Source organism: Aplidium turbinatum, chromosome 14, assembly GCF_918807975.1.
Source record: "Aplidium turbinatum chromosome 14, kaAplTurb1.1, whole genome shotgun sequence".
Taxonomy (NCBI): Eukaryota; Metazoa; Chordata; class Ascidiacea; order Aplousobranchia; family Polyclinidae; genus Aplidium; species Aplidium turbinatum.
In genome coordinates, this window is record NC_137485.1 from 17,167,417 (window position 1) to 17,186,133 (window position 18,717).

At 37.8% G+C, this 18,717-nt stretch overlaps 1 protein-coding gene and 1 non-coding gene across 4 annotated transcripts in view; one reads left to right on the plus strand and one right to left on the minus strand.

The window, feature by feature from the left end:
• Positions 1 to 10,357, minus strand: part of LOC145783221 (ciliary microtubule inner protein 5-like) — a 30,164-nt gene extending 19,807 nt beyond the window's left edge. The window contains exons 1-2 of one of the 3 annotated variants that reach the window (XM_082595026.1): positions 10,289 to 10,357; positions 1,909 to 2,034 (exon numbers count right to left, since the gene is read on the minus strand). In XM_082595026.1, the coding sequence (XP_082451152.1) occupies positions 1,909 to 2,034; positions 10,289 to 10,302 (140 nt within the window). In that variant the 5' untranslated portion in view covers positions 10,303 to 10,357. Of the gene's footprint in view, positions 1 to 1,908; positions 2,859 to 10,288 lie in introns of those variants that run through there. The other 2 variants (XM_082595028.1, XM_082595025.1) reach the window with 2 other exon arrangements.
• Trnad-guc (transfer RNA aspartic acid (anticodon GUC)) lies at positions 413 to 484 on the plus strand. Its single transcript has one exon. It is a non-coding gene; the product is annotated as a tRNA-Asp (tRNA).
• Positions 10,358 to 18,717: the final 8,360 nt, after the last annotated feature.

Sequence of the window (18,717 nt, forward strand, 5' to 3'; positions counted from 1 at the left end):
TTTTATGTTGCAGAACGGCGGATTTCGTCCATAAACGAAAACATTAGGCCTACAATATAAATTGGTATCACTATCAGCATCTTACAACTAGACCGAAACGATCAAAAAATTGTGCTGCATTTTCAATAGGTAACAAGTCAATAGGTCCAAATGGTTTGGAATCTTTATTCTCGGATTATCAAAGTTGAGCTGAAAAAGTAAAATCACCAACTTAAAATACCAATGTCGGAAAGCTGAAATATAGAGAGACCAAGTTCAACACCTCCCTTGTCTCTTCTTTTCTTGTGAAAGTGGGAGTAAAGAAGGAAGATGCTGCTGAAAGAGTGATGTGGAGGTCTGCAATCTGCGCAGGAGACCATATTTGAAGTAGGAATAAAGGGACAAACCGAAATTGATTTATCGAAGTATGTGGTCCTCGTTAGTATAGTGGTGAGTATCCCCGCCTGTCACGCGGGAGACCGGGGTTCGATTCCCCGACGGGGAGTTAGTTTTTTTTTCTTTTCCGAATTTGAGCTAAAAAGGTAGTGTAATTAACTTAAACACAAAGTATTTGGGTATTAAACGAAGTTTGAGTTTAGCAATTTAAAAAAACGTTTTGATCTGCTACAAGTAGCAAGCAAGAATATAAATTTAAATTGCTCGAACTCGTTCTGCGCTCAACAAAACCGAGTTAAGTAGATTTTGAAAATCTGCTTCTCTCAAATTTTTTTGCATTGATTCAATGTATGTAGAGGTTAATTCAATGTCAAAAAGGTTGTTTTGCCTTGCTAGTTGGGTAAACAGCATCGTTTTTTCAATAAATTTATGAACTGTTTTGTTTTCAATCTAGTTGTGTGGTATCTATATCGCTATGGTGCTATTTTATTCGTATTGTTTATAACTGTACCGTTCTATTTTTTGAACAGACAAAATAAAAGTTTTCTCTCTCTTTCTCCTAACAAACCTAAAAAGAAAGAAAATGCACCGACTTTAAATATTACCATGGATGGAATGCTGTTTGAACAAGTGAAAAGCTTTGCTTATCAAGGACACACAAGAAATGAAAATTGCACATGCGTTACGGACATAGGCTATTGAGATAAATAGAAATAGCAAGAAACAAGTTTGTGAAATTGAAAAAGACACAACACGCACAATTACCATCAACACCCAAAAACGAATTACGAAACGCTATATAGCTTGACTACATTAGGTCTATTTTATAGTGCAGTAACATGAACACTGTCATCACAAATGGTAAAACGACTTGAGGCATTTGAAATATGGATTTTTAGAAGAATGCTTAAAATTTCATAAAAGAATAAAGTCTTTACAATGCAAACCAACACGGAAATTCTAGCAAGAAAATTGAAATAGGCTAGTTTGGCCACATGATTCGCAATAATTCTATTCAAAGACAACTAGTTGACGCACAAATGAATGGCAAACAAAATAGAAGCAGACCACTAAAAATAGCACGACTGATATCAAAGACTGGTCAGGACTTGATTACAAAACTGCAATGAAAAATCTCACAACAGATAAAATTGGCGTTTCATTGCCTCCAACCCTACGAGAGGAAGGAACGATGATCATGAATTAATCAGAGATTGCTTTTCATCTTGCCACAATTTTTACACGGCCGTTTAAGCAGAACCCGCAAACAATCTAATGCCTAGGTTTTAACAAACATACCGCGGCCTGATTTGTCACATTTTGACAGTCTGACTAACATCTTCGAAATCATTTTTTTTTTTTAACATCTGATGATGTTAAAACCTATTGTGTCATCTGGGAAAACAGTAAAGAAAGCGTAAAAATATAGTTTTTAGAAAAATTTATTTAAACATTTGCCAAAAGTTAGCAAAATCTGGACATTTCTGCAAAAAAGACAAATCAGGCCATATCTCTAGGTAGCCATGAACATACCATTCGTGGACTCCCTTCCATTCGCTTTGGATTTGTTCCCGCCAAATCTTGTTGAAAGAAACCTCATCGCACTTTTCAGCTTGCTTTGCTTTCTTGACGTTTCCAGAAGTTTGTGTCCCTTCCGCTCTGGCAACCGCTCGATGAACAGCAGTCGTATTTCCAACAGGTAACCGATATCCAGCAGAGGTTGTACGAGGTGGTTCACCCATTTTTACATCAAATTACGTTGCAATTTCAACATAACAAAAATAGTTTCCGCATGAAGCCCATCATATGAAAAACAAAATCACAAGTTAATTTCTTGAAAAGTAAGTTACGTTTTATGTTTGAAGTAAGCTACTTAGTTAAGGAAGTTATAGGTTAGTGCATTTGATAGGCTATATTTACCTTTACAAAGTTCAAAACAAAGCCGCAATGCGGTAACGAAATAGCCTATAACGGTTGTTGCATAAGAATAAACGAATAAATAGGCCAAGGTTTGTTAAATTCATCCTATTTTGACCAAATCATTTTTCTATATGAGTTTAAGTTTTTTGCAGCCGATATGTTTTTCTTAAAATGTTGCAGAAAAGGCACTTTGTAGAAATTTTAAGAAGGTATTTTTCTCATATTTTATCTACGGCAGTATCCTAACATTCCATGACGCGACATGGCTTACGTAATAACGTTGGATACGTAAAAACGTGACATCAATTTTGTAATAAACAAAGAATTATACTTTTAGATGAAGTGGTACATTTAGAAAACGTTGAATTGAAGCATTTTCATCAAAAACACATGATTGCTCAAAATATTCAAAAACTGTTCAAAGTATTATCTAACGCAGTGCTTCCCAACCTTTTTCAGTTCGCGACCCACTTTTAATGCAAGTTTTATTGTGCGACCCACAATGAGATTTGACATCTTTATTATGTCATCTTTACTACTGGCGTACGTACTGAAATAGTAAACGCGACACAACACATCTAATTCTTACGTATTTGTTACATTGTTGCATAATTGTTACGTAATGATAATGCAGTAATTTCCCGATTTAATAGAAAAACAGGGTGCACAATTCATGAAAATGGAAAGTCAACAAATGAAGTGAAGATAAGAGTAGCGATGGAGAAGGCGCAGTACTGTCAAAACCAAATTGCGGGTTGTGAGATCCATAGTAATGTCGGTATTTGCAAGAAAATTTTAGCATTCAGTAACATTTAAAAATGCTTCGCGACCCACCTGAAGTAGCTTCGAGACCCACCAATGGGTCGCGACCCACCGGTTGGGAAGCACTGATCTAGCCTATATAGACAAGATTTTTAATTAGTTTGATGCGAAAAAAAGCAGGACAAAATTTTGGCACATTTTGATTTGGTTGAGAATGTTAACTTTATTCTGATTGGAAAAACTTGTTCTTGAGTTCACTAAAATTACTTTTGCTGCCTTTTGGTGTAAAAAACAGTGCTTTTCATATACATTGTAGCCTAGGGTTACTCCAATATTGTTTTTAAGGCTGAGCGGGTGGTTTTCAACACGTAGGCTACTTCACAAAATATTCAAATCTTTTTCACGTAATTCATTTTTATCGGTGTAGAAAAACTCTGACGCTCAAAAAACAAAACTCTACAAGCCGAAAGATTTGCTTCTCGAAACGAAATACTTTTCATAAGTTTTCTAAGCACTAGTCCACTCTTATAACATTTTAATACAACTTCCAGATTTAACAACATTCAGAGACTGAAGCTATGGCTACAGCTTCAGAAGTTCAAGATGAAGCTCATTCCAAATAGCAAATCAGTCAATTTATTACATTGATGCAACGTCTGAAGACGTCTTGCAAAAAATTACCGTTTTTTTGGCTAGGTTGCTTCCTGATGCTACAATAAAAACCTGACTGATTCACAATTAAACTTCAGGCTGTCACTCCTTCAATTCAGTTTAAATTTATCCTTTGTACAATGTACATGACATCTTATGAAATTTGAACTCTCTTTTCATATTTACAAGGTAGGTGGTAATTGCTGCTTATAGCCAGATATCAAGTTTCCAATCGCTCCAACCTCCAAGTTGTAAGAAAAATAGGCCAAGGCCTATATTAGGCTACATCAAACAATTTTCTCAGCAAAAGTCAAATTTGAGAAAATCATGTTTAAACTACTGATGGAAATGTAACGGCTCTATATTAGAAGGTACGCTGCGTCAATGCGCTAGCGGCTAGCTCGTCCTTAAAACTTACAAAAAATTTAAAGTAACATGTTTGTTATATTATAATATACTGATTGGTCTTGTCTGAAATCTAGACGAGTGATATGAAGACGCTACACACCAACAAAAACCGTGAACGAAAAAAACAAAAAGTAAGTTTAACCTAGTTCAATTAAAATCACAGTTTTCCTCTCTCGATTGATCTCATTAAATTGAAAGCATACCTTTGAATTAAACTGAATTAACCAAGTTTCTGAAGAACTTAAATGAAAAAAACTGCCTTTTGAAAAATTCCATACGGCATCAAAGAACATAAAAAATATTCAAGGTAACAGCATGTTATCACAGCACTACAAAAAATAACTGACTCTTTCACAGAGTCGTTTCAACAATCGCCACAAAAGCTTTGTAATGTTGGGATAAGCCCTAGTTTTGTTATTTCGTTGACACGGTAACACAAGAACGAAGGCGGTAGCACCTAACAAATACTGGCATTGTTACGTCACAATGGACACACGAGATTTAACGTCAGGTCTGTGATTTTAGTTTGACAACAGAAATCAATCGAACGTTTGAACACAGCTGCTGAAATAAAATACTTTTTCTCAAGTTTTTGAATGATAACACTGTTTCTAAGGCGGGAATCCTTGACCGAGACAATAACGTAGGTTAAGATTTTCGAATAGATTTGTAAATGATTTGCTCTCTGCATCACTGTGAGGGGAACTAACTTTTTATCTAAGCGCTAAAAACTATAGTTTTTCCAAGCGTTTATGGGTTGACTTAAAATAAGACAAATTTGTTTTTTCAAGTTTAAGGAAGATGTTCAAACAGGCTTGCAATACCCGAAACGGTACAAAGGGCCGCAACAGGAACTACTTTTCTCGAGTCACATGTTAACATTGTTGTAAATGTTCTATATCTTTAAGAAAAATCGTTATGATAGAAAAATGAAAGCCTCGGATTGTTTTACGAACGCTGACAATGCTTTTTTTTTAAAGTCACTAAACTTTGCGCATTGTGCGGAAATAATACAACATAGCTTTGATTGATTTTGCTGACACAGCAAAAAGAAAAGTGAGATTATTATGCATACACAACACATTCATCCAAATCCGTAGTCAAAGAAATTGTTATTTTCTTTGTGCCAAAGACAGATTGTAATGTTAAATACATTTGAATCATCTCTGGGGACGCATGGAAAGGTTTTACAAAAATGCAAATTTTCAACAACAATTTTTATAAATCGCAAAATTGATTTTAACTTTACTATAGAAAATAGATATGAAGTTGTAAATTTCCAAGTATTAAACAACTGCGGAAAGCACATTCCGTGAAAGTGATACTGTCTACTGATAACTTATCCAAGACATAATTTTTGACAGGGAAGGTGTATACACTAGTTTCAGTAACGGATCCATGGGGAGGCATTTGGCCTCGTGTTTTTCTTTAAAATCGAGAAAACAATGCAATTTTCTTTCGTTTTTAGAACAATTCTCGATCTCTTTGCTCGTTCAATCACATTTCATTCACAGTGGTGGAATAGGACGCATATGTTTTCAACAGAGGAAATGAAGAGTTATAATTTTTTCATGTGTCCTTCAAAACCTAAAAAAGTAGGCCTAATGGAGTACAAAATTCTAAAGTAAACAACTCATTATTATCAACTAGTTAATCAATAAATAAATCCATGCCATTGTTAGTAGAGCTATGAGGTCATATGCCCTAGTAGGCTATAATAATCATTCGCTATCTCCGCTTGCAGCAGATTGCTCCAGTGTTGTCAGATTGGGCGATTTATCTGCAATTGGGCTCTTTTTAGTTGGGCTTGGCGCCAAAAAATGTTGGTTTGCGACTTGCGCTTTTTTGGGCTACTTTTAGTCTCTGATTTGGCGCGAGACGGCGCCTAGATTTGGCAGAATTTTAAGTTGTTTGACAGTGAATTTTGAGTTGGCAGTACTGAATAATTGGTAGAATCCGACCAGCCTTTGAAAATGTGGGTAAAGTTTCGGTTTATTACGGAAAAAATGACGTTTACTGTTAAAATTTACTGCTGACCATTAGCAGCTTTGACTGTTGTTACAGCAATGCTGTATTCATTTTCATCCGGGAGAATGGAAGGACTGACTGGCGAGTGGCGAAAGCGAAATTGCACTTGTATCGAATATCGGAAATTATAGGGTACCGGTAGTTATGATCTTGGTATAGTACGGTACCGTACCATAATTTTTGAAGCTTTTATTGGTGTCTAAGCTATAAATTAAAGTGGGAAAAATTGAATGTCAGTGGAGAAACTTACTGAATGTAAACTGGTCTTCCTTGTTAGGGAAAAACAATGATAGATTCTTGTATTTTTTGTACCAAGGTGTACGAGTTTAGAAATGCTGCAGGGGAGTATAAATTTAGAGAAGTTGCTCAATTGACACTAACAATGTAGCCTATAGTTATACCAATCAGCAATGCATTACGGTAGTTGAGCGAGCCTTTTCGAGAGTTTCTGCAATCAAAACCAAACTGCGAAATCGTATCGGACTTCAACTTTTGTCAGCGATTGTGAGGATCAGAACATTTTTCTGCAACAATTGGAAAAATGCTGTTTGATCCCCGGTCATCAATGCGGAAGCATGACAGCTCTATATATGAAAATGAAGCTTCAGCAGTTGATGATAGAATTTTGTTGGGTGTTGGTTCTTGGTAGTTCATCTGAGTTGACGGGCTTATGCTATGCATTAGCATCTACTATGGAACCATTTGTATCTTGAATTTGAAAATAGGAATTTGTATGAAGTTTGTATAGCATTGGCTCGTCTAAGTTTTTTTCTATTGAACAATGCTTGATTCAATATTGAACATTGTACTTATTGTATGTTGTATTATTAGTATTAATGTATGTATTTTGTATCTACACAATCAGCATGATGGACAAAGATGTTGCTTTGTCTATGACTCTTGGGGGCATGCCCAAAAACCCCCCTAGAAAGCCTGCGCCTTCGTTGCTCAACCGTCGACGTCGCGACGGCAAATTGGGCTACTTTTAAGTTGCTTTGGCGCATTTTTGGGCACTTTTTTTAAAAAAAATCTGGCAACACTGGATTGCTCATCAACATGGGTTACTTGACAGGGTTCCATGTAATTTTATGAGCCGTACTGCTTCCAATTTCCATGCTGGCTCAAGGCAGATTGGAAGAGGGTGAAATCTCACCAGATTATTCCCGTTTTGTCTTCACTGCGTTATGCAAGAAAGAACACAATCGGTACCCTTTTTAAAGTCTTTGGTATGACCCGACCTGGAATAGTAGGCTATAACCTACTGCAAAGAAATACGGCAATCTGGTGACACCTCGAAACGGATTGTCGAAATTGCAGAAAAAAAAAAATGCAACATAATACAAGATTATACAAAACTTCGTCTGAAATTAAAGTTTTGAAAGCTTTCTGTTGTCATGAAAAAAAAAAGGATTGGAAACCTTTCTTCAATTTTAAACCAAGCCATGCAACTCCAATTTATACTGAAATCTAGCTTTACTTTGATGACTTTGGTCGAATAAAAAGTGTGCGAGTGTAACAAACAAAGTTACACACAGGTTGTGAATTTACATCGAAAACATTTGACTTTGACTTCACAATCTTCCATACTGTCTAACTCCACAAAAATACAAAGAGCTATGAAGTTTAACCAAACAAAGAATTAAAAGACAACTTCCATGGCAAAACGTCATTCACGCATAACTATTAGCACAATTTTTCATTTTTGTCTCTTTAAATACCAATGGCAATTCACGGTGCAGACTTTTGTGTTTTTTTTCTGTTGTTTCGATCGTTATGCGCTTTATCAAAGCGCTTTCTAAAGATTGAATTGTCCGATTTACTAACTGCAGAAAATACTTAGTCTTGAATTTCTTCTCTTGAGAAACATGATTAGGCTATATTCTAGGCTACAGTGCTTTCTTCATGTTTTTCATTAAACAGTTATTTTTCTTTTTGTGACTAGTTTTAGCAAGGTGCCGAGAATAGAGCCCTTTTCAGACGATAAACTTGGCCTGGTACCAATGAAAAAGGCCGGTGTAGCGGTCCAAGAGTTACTGCATGCCAAAAGTTACAAGAGTTGCCAAATATTTCATTTAAATTTTATTTAATTTTGTTTTGAAAAATAATTGAATTTTTAACCTCTCAAAAGGTCAGATTAATAATTATAAGTATTTTGTAATGTTAACTGAAAAGCTTGCATTAGTTTGAGAGCAATGAATTCATTACGCTTAGTTGAAACAATTTTCGCTTTTCTATCGATTGTGAAAACGCCGGGCAGCGCTGGTAACTTTTGGACTGACAGTAACTTCCAGACTGCAACGCCGCAGAAGCAGTCCAAAAGTTACTGCTATTGTAAGTCGATGTGCTTTTTCGAAATTCTTTTGGGAAAACTTGTAAATGGTCTGAAACTTCACTTGGTCAGTAGATTAAACCCTCTGCAAGTATGCGAAAGATGAATCCCAAGGATAAATATTCTTACCACGAAACCATAATTCTAGACTTTAAGTTTCGTACCACGTGTTTTCGATGGGAGTCCAACGGAAATTCATTGGAATCTCAAAGTGTTCAACACTTTCGTAAAAGCTAAAGCCTTCCTCTCGTGTGAGATTGTGATAGCCTACTCACTGAAGGTTGATGGCGTTTTGACTACCGGTTGGCCTACATTTAGCCTAAGTTACTTTATATTTCTTCAAAACGGTAGTTATGAAAAACCAGACCAAAAATAGGCTCAGTGCTTCATTCACTGGAAAACTTTGGTTTTAACTTTCATGAAATAGGCCTACATAAAATATAGTCAAAGACTATGTTCGTCAAGTACAACTCAAGACCAGCGGCTAACAAGTCAGCCTTCAAATGCAAACTTTGCACGATATATTAAGGCCTGTAGCTTATTAAATGCCACCGATTCACGTATAGCCACGATTTAAACTTTGAAATGTTTGCAGCGATGATCAATTAAATTATTTGTTTCAACTGAGCCATAGCCTACAACGAGTCAATAAAACACTCATAATACTACATTGTGAATCGTAGGTTGCATTATAGCACAATAAGGATGACAGCAAAAGACTATAGGCTAAGTGGTCATCTAGTCAATCACCTCCCCATGCAAATTTAGCCTATTTGCCAACTCACGTAAGGCACGGACATAACTTCAAATGGTATAATACAAACAAATCAGGTTAAAATGATAGCCTACGTAAATTGTTAGGTTACAAATTCAAATTTCATTCCAAAACAGCAACAGCTTCTGGTACAAATCTCTTCTTTTAACTTTCATCTTATTTTCGCTTCATTCCCAATTATGTTTCTGCTGTAAATCATGTTGTTAAGATGCGATGGTGGATAAGTCTTTAAGTTCAACATGTTTCCAATGTTGAAATCATTCATACAAATCTGCTGCAAGCGTCAAATCTGAAAACTCTGTTTTAGTAACTTCTGGACTGGCAGTAACTTTCAGACTGCGTATACGCGGTCCAGAAGTTACGGTAACTTTCAGACCGCAGTAACTCCTGGACCGTTACACCAGTTTCAAAAGTTGCGATTGCAACACTTTTGAATAGTAGAAGTTAAAGAAAAGAAAAAAGAGGACTGACTCGAGTTTGTGGCATTGGCACTGGGATGAATGCGAAAACACTACATTAAAATAACAAGTAAACTCATAAATATATTGTTTTTAAGTTTCCGATTTCACGGGCCTTTAATTCTGAGAAAAGCCAATTTTACCAACTTGTGAAAGAAATTTTATCAAAAAGTGAGAGTATCTAAGAACTAAAAAAACATGACATAAACTTACTGATTTTGTTGTATTAAAATATTCATGCAAAATGATGACCCATACACAGCTATAATGTGCTGTAAGCTGTTAAACATCGAAATTTTGTAGCTAGTAGTTTTTTTTTTCCTTTTTTACTTTAAACTGTTAAAAAATAACAGACCGACTAAAAGTTTCTTGTGGATCCGCTACTACCCAGTTTAAATACACATTCGTTACTAACTACTTATACTGTAAATATTGTATAACTAGCTAGTTTTTTTTGTTTTCATTTAAAAGATATTCCTTAATTATTAATTAACATGGTGAGCAAGCAAACTAGCCTACAGCTTAATTTGTAATTTATTTACATTAAACCAATAATTAATATATTAGCTTCATATATCATACCCGTACGATGTCATTTTTTCCTTTTCGGCAAACTTGTTGACAATCTTTGTTAAGTTTAACAGAGATACTGTAGCTAAAAAAGAAATGTTAACATAATTTAAAATGGAAAGGATCATTTAAGTGTTTTTTTATTTTTAATGTTCACGGAAATACGTTTCGCTTACGTTTGTGTCAACAAAAGTTTCATAAATAATTGCATTTTCAATCAAAGGAATGTTTTAAATTCCCACAACTCAACCACAGTTTAGGCCTACAACAATCAACGACCGACTGTTTTGCATGTCGCTACCATGTTTCTGTAGTGACTGATTTCCAAACGTTTCTAATGGCGAACAGTCACAGAAGTAAAATCTCAGTGCTCAGCCTTTGTTAGTTGGGTGATGCAGCGGTAGAACTAGTCTAGTACTTCACGATACTCAAACAGCCCTTAAACTTCATTACAAATGTTTTGACTTCTGAAGTGGTAATACTTGAGTTCGTAACACTTTTAGCACTTTTTTTCCGATTAAACGCATATTGTTGCGTTACAAAAACGTAACTTTTACTAATTCTGTGCAATTCAGCAAAACAGTCATCAGTCATCACTCTTCAAAGCATTTTTATTTATTTTTATCCTGCCGGGATTAGTTTCGTAAGCAGTGAGTAGTAGCCTGAGATACTTTTACGAACTCTTACTAACTTTAATGGCTAACAAGCTCTAAAGATTGTGCATTATGTCAAGAAAACCTATTCACATTGACAATATTCACTGCCACGTGAAATGTCGTCATGTTTGCATGGTGCTTTTCAACCTCTTCTTTGTTCCCAGACAGCAAAATTTGTCATTTTTACATTGATTCAACGTTTGCAGACGTTGAATTAATGTTAAAATGACGGATTTTGACGCCTGGGTTGCAACACACTTTTACCGCATAAAAAAAATTACAGCATACCACTAGTTAAAAAAATCACATAACATTAAACTTATAATTGTAAACAAAATTATTTAATTGGCATAGAAATTTTATACAATTATGTTAAATATAAAATAGTCTCGCCGCTAACTTGACACTATTTCACAACACAGTGGTTGACTATCTCTGCATTTAGTGTAACTGCTGAGCTATCTAAGTGCGACAACCTGTAACACGCATCGTTTATGAGTCAGTGAAATTTTGCTATCAAAAGATATTGAGGTCGAATGCTTCAAAACTATGTTGAAGGGACTTCCTGTTTCTGGTGTCGTTTGCTACATGTGTATGGCAAAACACTATGAAATCAAAGCTCACTTCTTTGAGATTCATTTATGAAGTGTTTACTTGAAAACTTACTTCACGAACGAACAATATATTTACCAAACGAGGAAAAACGAAACCAATCTAACTTTCAGCTGGATAAAAAAGTTATTAAATATTTCTATCGTTACCATAATCAAAAGGTGAATTTTCAAAGACAACGACATTTTAAAAGTTGGGCACCTGGAAGCGCAACTCCATCCTTTACAAGTAGGCTATGCTGAACTATCAGGAATAACTTATCTGAAGCTTTGTCAGTCCGGGGATAAGGATTCAAAACTTTATCTTTTCATACCCGATTCTTGAATCAAGTATGGGACCATCAGCAAGCTAAGCTGTAGGCAAGCTATCTTAATTTGTAAGAAGCAAAACTGCTTCGTTGTACAACATAACAACATTAAAACTTTGAGTAACAACAAAAAAGTGCACAACTAAGTTTTCTTCTTTTTATATACAGCTTGTTATCTACACTGATTCATACAATAGACGAACTCCCTGGTGCTTACTAACCTGGACCACTCAGGAGAAAAGATAGACTACAACATCTTGTGGTGGAGACAATGAAATCAATTTTATTTAAATTACAGATGACAAAAATGTAAACTAATGTAAACTAAAAAATGTAATGTAAACAAATGTAATGTAAACAAATGTAATGTAAACAACAACAAAAATGTAAACAACCAAAGCAACAAAACATCATGCACAACGTTACAATAACGTTGTCAAGAAACTCTTTTTAGAAAATTGCGTTATGTATCCTGGTTTGATCAACTAACAATGCATGATGACATAAAAAAGTACCAAAGTCTAAATTCATTGATTAAAAGTAGCAAAACTGAAAGTTTCTTGCAAGAGAACTATGCACATGTAGGCTGCAGAGTAGCTCAAAACACATATTTTTCTAAATTCAAAGTTTTTAAATCCAATATAAGCGAAAATCCGAAGCAATCGCGTTAATTTTATAACAAAGCGACATTGGCGTTAGCAGTGTTTGACCATAATCCTACAAAAATCGAAAACGTTGGATTCCAAATTATAAGCTGACGAATTGAAATAAATTAAGTTGTCTTTAACGTAATTGATTTTGATGTAAATTAATTTTTAATGAAACTCAAAACGAAAAAACCTTCCAAGCAGGTTGAAACCATCAATTCGCAAAGTGTATGTAAGCTACTGTAGCCTGTGCGGACCGGCAGAATCTTTCATAGTTTGCACGTTAGGGAGTTTACATTGTGTGTTATGTACAAGATGAATTATGAGCAATGACAGTAAATCTAATACAATCCACAAGTTATCTCAATATTTGAACCCTTACCACACACACATCAAATGACATGTAAATGATGTAATATTGCAACAACATGCGATTTTTGAGTTGTATAGGGTCAAGAATGTTATCCGATTCTTCGTCGTATGAGCTGTTCTTCCGGAGTATATGTTTGGGCATGATGTCATCAGCCACTCGACAGTCTCGTCATCCAGGGCCTTCAGTTCAAGCGTTCCATGTGGCGGTTGATGGATTGGGCAGTATGGACGACATGGTCTACTGTCTGGTCTGTGGCGCCACACTCGCATCCCGGTGAGGGAGCCAGGCCCCATTTGCACATGTCTGAACGAAAGCGACCGACGCGGGTTCGTAGGCGGTTAAGCCGGACCCACGCAATTCTTGCGAGGGACATTCCCGGAGGGTGGGGATCGACGTCGGGTAGGAAATCACGGAGTAGGAAGGTGTTGCTTTGCCACTCCATGTTCCATGTGTAGTTTGTCCAGTGTGCCGCATTTATTTCAAAATCTTCAACGTTGTTCAGAAGCTGTCGTGCGGCGGGCACAAATGGGCGTCTTGATTTCAGTCGCTGCTGTTCTCCAGGTAGGCGCTGGAATTTACTGTGGAGGAGGTGGTCGGGGTCCAGTGCGCGACGAGCAAGGGAAATCATGGCTCCTTTACGGCGAAGCTCAGCAGGTTGGATGCCTGCAAGGATGGGAAGGCAGTCCGTTGGAGTGGGACGCAGGCATCCAGTCACAGTGCGTAATGCGTCATTGATGGCGGTGTCAATGTGGCGGGTGTGGGAGCTGCGGTACCACACTGGTGCGCAGTACTCAGCGGTAGAATGGACGAGGGCCAAGGTAGCTGTGAGAAGGGTTTTCGCATCAGCTCTCCAGCCGGAACCCGCCAGTCGCCTCAAAAGTGCAACGCGCGCAGATAGTTTTTTGCGCACTGACTCCAGGTGTTGCCGGTACGTGAGTGACCTGTCCAGGGTTACGCCGAGGTAGGTGGGTTCAGCGCAGTAGGGCAGGTGTTCGTCATCGGTGGTGAGGTTGATCTCACGTTTTGCTTCCTTGTTGTTTAGATGGAAGGCCGACACTGTCTTTGCCTTGCTGAGCTGTAGCTTCCATTTCTGGAGATATGTTGAAATAGTTGACATGTCCTGGCTTAGGTTCCTCACCATTTACTGCCAATCTTCGGCTGGATGCAGGAGAGCCAGATCGTCTGCGTAAGCATACTTCCTGGAGATGGTGTCAGGCAGGTCATAGATGTAAGTGTTAAAGAGGAGGGGAGCCAGGACAGAGCCCTGTGGGACGCCGTTCCTGAGTCGACGTAATCTACTTCGTCGGCCGCTACCGGTGGAAAGGGTAAAGCTGCGGTTTTGCACAAGTTCTATAATCATATGGACCATGTGCCTGTCAGGAAGGAGACGGAGTAGTTTGCAGGTAAGACCGCTGTGCCATACAGTGTCGTAGGCAGTCGTGAGATTGACAAACACGGCGCCAGCCTTCTTTTTTGCCGAGAAACTGTCCTCGATGTCTAGGGTCATCAGAGTGACCTGGTCTACGGTTGATTTTCCGTGGCGAAAGCCCGCTTGTTCCTGAGGGAGCTGAGGGTCTATTATCGGTTCGACACGGGCGTAGATAAGTCTCTCGAGTATCGTGAAGGGGATACAGAGCAGAGAGATGGGGCGGTAGCTCTTCGGATCCCCTAGGGGCTTCTTCGGCTTTGGGACTGCAACCACTAGGGCTCTTCTCCAGATTCTTGGGATGCGCAGGTGACGCAAGCAGCAGGAAAGGAAGTCTTTTAACCAGGACCTCATAGAGGGGGCAGCTTGGAGAATTAGTTCCGGGCATAGGTGGTCAAGGCCCGGGGATTTGCCTGGCTTTAGGTGCTGGAGGGCGGAGGCAAATTCTTCTGGAGTAAACTCACCAGAGATGTTGCCCTCAACAGGTGTTGGGACCTTCCAGAGGTCCGTCATTTCCTTGAGGACGGACTTGTCTGATTCACGGTCTCTCGTTCTGTGCACTCCATTTTTTACAAGTTGTGAGGCAATGGCATTTGCTGAAATGGGGCATTGGCGACGAGAGGCACGTAATCTGCCAGTGAGGTTGTTGAGTGTATACTCCAAGCTGTGCGGCTGGAGTACGTAAAGTCGATTGAGTCTATGGCTTCTGTCCAGCGCTCCTTCCTCTTTGAATCCAATCTTTCCAGCAGGGCTGTTGCTGTGTTGGTGGTGGCGGTGCCCTGGGGGGAACGAAGGAAGTCGCGGTAGAGCCTGTCGCACTCCACATCCCAGCAAGGTATGTAGTTTTTCCGTCGACCTCGCGAGATGGAGTCTTTTGCCACAGATATGATTGCATCACAGAAGTCCTAATAGGCTTCACCCACTTTGATGGTGTGTGGGGATGGGAGGTACTGCGTAGCTTCGTTTGTGAGGAAACTGTAGTATTCCCAATCGGCCTTTCTAAAGTTCCATCGCTTGACAGGCTTGCTCGGAATAGGTGTGGCAAGTAAGGGAGGCGTGATTAGCGAGGGTCGGTGTTGAGACCTTGGGAACTTCTCTAGCACACGTCTGTCCGGCTGGCAATCATTGGGGTCATCACTTGCGAAAGCCAGGTCTGGGTTCGTGCCAGTGTTCCAACGACCGGAGTGGAAGCTCGGTGCACCCTTGGGATCGTATAAGAGGGCGAGGTTGTTGTTGGTTAACCAAGCGGCCAGACTTTCTCCGTCGTTGTTGATGGAGTTGTAGCCCCAGTCAGTGTGGTGGCAGTTAAAATCGCCAGCGTAGAGGCTGGGGTGGGGGAACACTGGGATGGCTGTTGATGTTATTCGCGAAGGTGGGGGTTTGTAGACATTGACGATGTTGTAGCCTGCTACATCTACACAAAGCCACTCGATCTCCGATTGAGCTTGGGATTGGTCAACCAAGGACCAGCTCAGCCGGTCATGGACAAACGTGGCGAGGCCGTGTTTCCTGCTGCAGGTTGCGCCTGCGAGTGTGAAGTTGGTTAGTACCAACTTATCCACAGATGTGCAGTGAGTCTCCTGGAGCAGGATAATGAGGGCTTGATGCTTGGTGGCCAGGTGCTCGATGATGTTGAGCTTGCTGGCCGTGATGCCCTCGGTGTTCAGCTGCAGTACGGTGGGTCGTCGGTACTTTTCGACAGTGCGAGCACTGCCGTGCCCTGAAAAGGGCATTTCCCTACCCACTCTGCGCTGAACAGTCTCATTAGCTCTTGTTTGACAAGCTTCGTTTCGCATATGTATTTTATATAATTTCGTATGTTACTGACGGGAGGGGCCACGTGAATGTGCTTGTCTTCCTCCCCAATAAGTTATCAATCAGTTATCCGATAAAGAGCAGGAACTAAAAAATAAAAAGGACTCCACGAACTCTTGCAACGTCATCACTTCGTCTGCATTGAGCCAAGCAGCATATTGTAACAACGAGACTATTGAGTAAAGTTTGAATATTGTTGCACATAAATTGAAGTAATCAAGATTAGTTGTCTGCTACGATACAATTGCGTTGAAATGGGAGCGTATAAATCTTGATGCTATTACAACAACTAAATAAATGCAATTACTAAATGTTGAACATTATTATGAAAATATAATACTTAGGCATGTTGGACAACGAAAAAGCATTTTGTTTAAACTTCACGTTCTTACGAAACACGAATTGTTGCATTTATGAAGTTGTTTATCAAATACAAGCATAGGTCACCCTCAGAACAGCGCATGGCTATAGTTGGACTTGAATTTAAAGATTTAATTAATTTATAAGGGAATAGCAAGAAAAACAAGAAAATGTTAATGTAATATTTGAAGTACGCTGTTTAGTATCATCGACATAAATTTTTAAATAGCTATAAGGTCAGTCAGCTTGTCCAGTTAGTGTCAACGTTTTGGTGAAGGTGAATTGTGAACGTTTTGGTGAAGGTACCGTCAAGAACATTCAAAATCACACGATTAATTAAATTCATTAATTTATTCATAAAATTCTCAAAGAAAAAAAAATACTAAGTTTGTATATAAAGTTTTTCTGCAATTTTCAATCACTTACACAGAACTTATACACTTTTTTGCCAAGTGGAATTTATTTGTTTTGTTTTTCTTCCCATCACGCATCACCAGTAAGCACAATCATCACACCGTGTGTGTGGAACGCTTGAGACTTGCCTGACACCTAGCGGTTGAGGTAAATGCAATTTGAAGATTTTAGTTTAGAATCTAAACTTTAAATGTTTTAACAATCTAACGTAAACAAAAATGATCAATCACATACAAAGTGTTTTTACATTGTCAGAAATTGTAGCCATTTGAAGCATTTACAATCAAAATCACACAAATTTGAGAATATATTTGAAAAGACCGTTCAAAATACAACTCATTTTTATTTTATTTTTTTTCTGGCAGCTCTCAAAATACAACCGTTTAAAATCAAAGCCTTGCTTGAGCTAAATTTTCAAAAAAAGCATGGCAGTTAAAGATTCATTAAGTTAATGAACATTTCTACCAATATTCTTCACTCCGTCTTACTTTGACACTTCAAAATGCAAGACTTAACATCTATTCATGAATTACTATCATTTTGTTGATATTATTTAATTACCAATGAGAAGCTATATTGATTGAATATCATCACAAAATTGCTTACCCTTTTCTTGAGATAGGCGTCTTGGAAAAATACGTTTTCTCGTTTATGTGTTTTGGATCCGCTTGAACTTTTGCGCACTTCAAATTTTCTTTCTCGTCCTAAAAATGAATATGACTGTGAGGTTCAATGAACTTTTTTTGCAATTGAATGGAATAGACCATTTTTGGAGGAATTGGCAAATTATACGAGTATGCATTTAATTATTGTAAGTTAATCTGCTTTTGCCAACAAATTTTCTTTCTTTCTTGAAAAGTTGGACGATGATAACACTAACAATAAAGTTTTGAAAGCGTTTTATTCTGGTTGGCAACATTTCTTAAAATAACGTGTTAAATTATTGACGATTGAAGATGATGTTGAAAATGTAGGCTAAACTTTTTCTTTCATTTAAGGTTTTCGTAATGATTATGTTAGAGACTTTTCACTTTTTATATTCGTTAATAAAATAATACACCAATGTCAGCATTTACCTTAGAATCTGTTCCAAACAATTCATAGCAAAATGATTGCACGGATTGTTTTCTCATCAGTCTTGTAGTTGAATGTGTAGATGCCTTTGTTACTTTCACAGCAGAAACCTTCTTGTTGGCTTTCTTGCTTTTGTTCGCTGGTTCTTCTGTGTGCTTCCGTTTTCTACAAAGAATTTTAGCATCAGATTGGAAAGCAGCAGATCGACATTCAGACGACTGTGACGTTTCACGATGTCTGGTGAAAAATTTTTTGTTGAGAAGGAATTAAATATACATCGCTAACATTAGCTATCTGAATGTGATATTAAAAAGTAAAATTTTAAAATTCTGTTTCATCTTTAAATATCATAGATTGAATGAAACAATTAAGGTTGATGAGGGAAAAATAACTACATTTCTTAAGCAAAATTTAACATATGTTATTTGGCAGAATGTTTTTTGATCTTTAACATTGCCAAAAAAGAACAACTATAAAAAATAATTGTGTGAGTGAAAAAAAAACGTAAGTGAAGAATTTATTCATCATAATATCAACTTGCGCTCACCTCTTTCCTGATTTCAGCAAATGGTGTGGCTTGTAATTGATCTGATGAGAATGAGAAGTTGACTTCATGGAATTGTTTGTTTCTTTCAAAACGGACCCAATTTCCTTCAGAGAGATGTTTGAACGTTGATCCTGAGAGTAAAACGTGGATTAATTTTTTAGAATGTTTTTCATACAACAAATATTTCAAAATTGCTTTCGCCATTGAGAG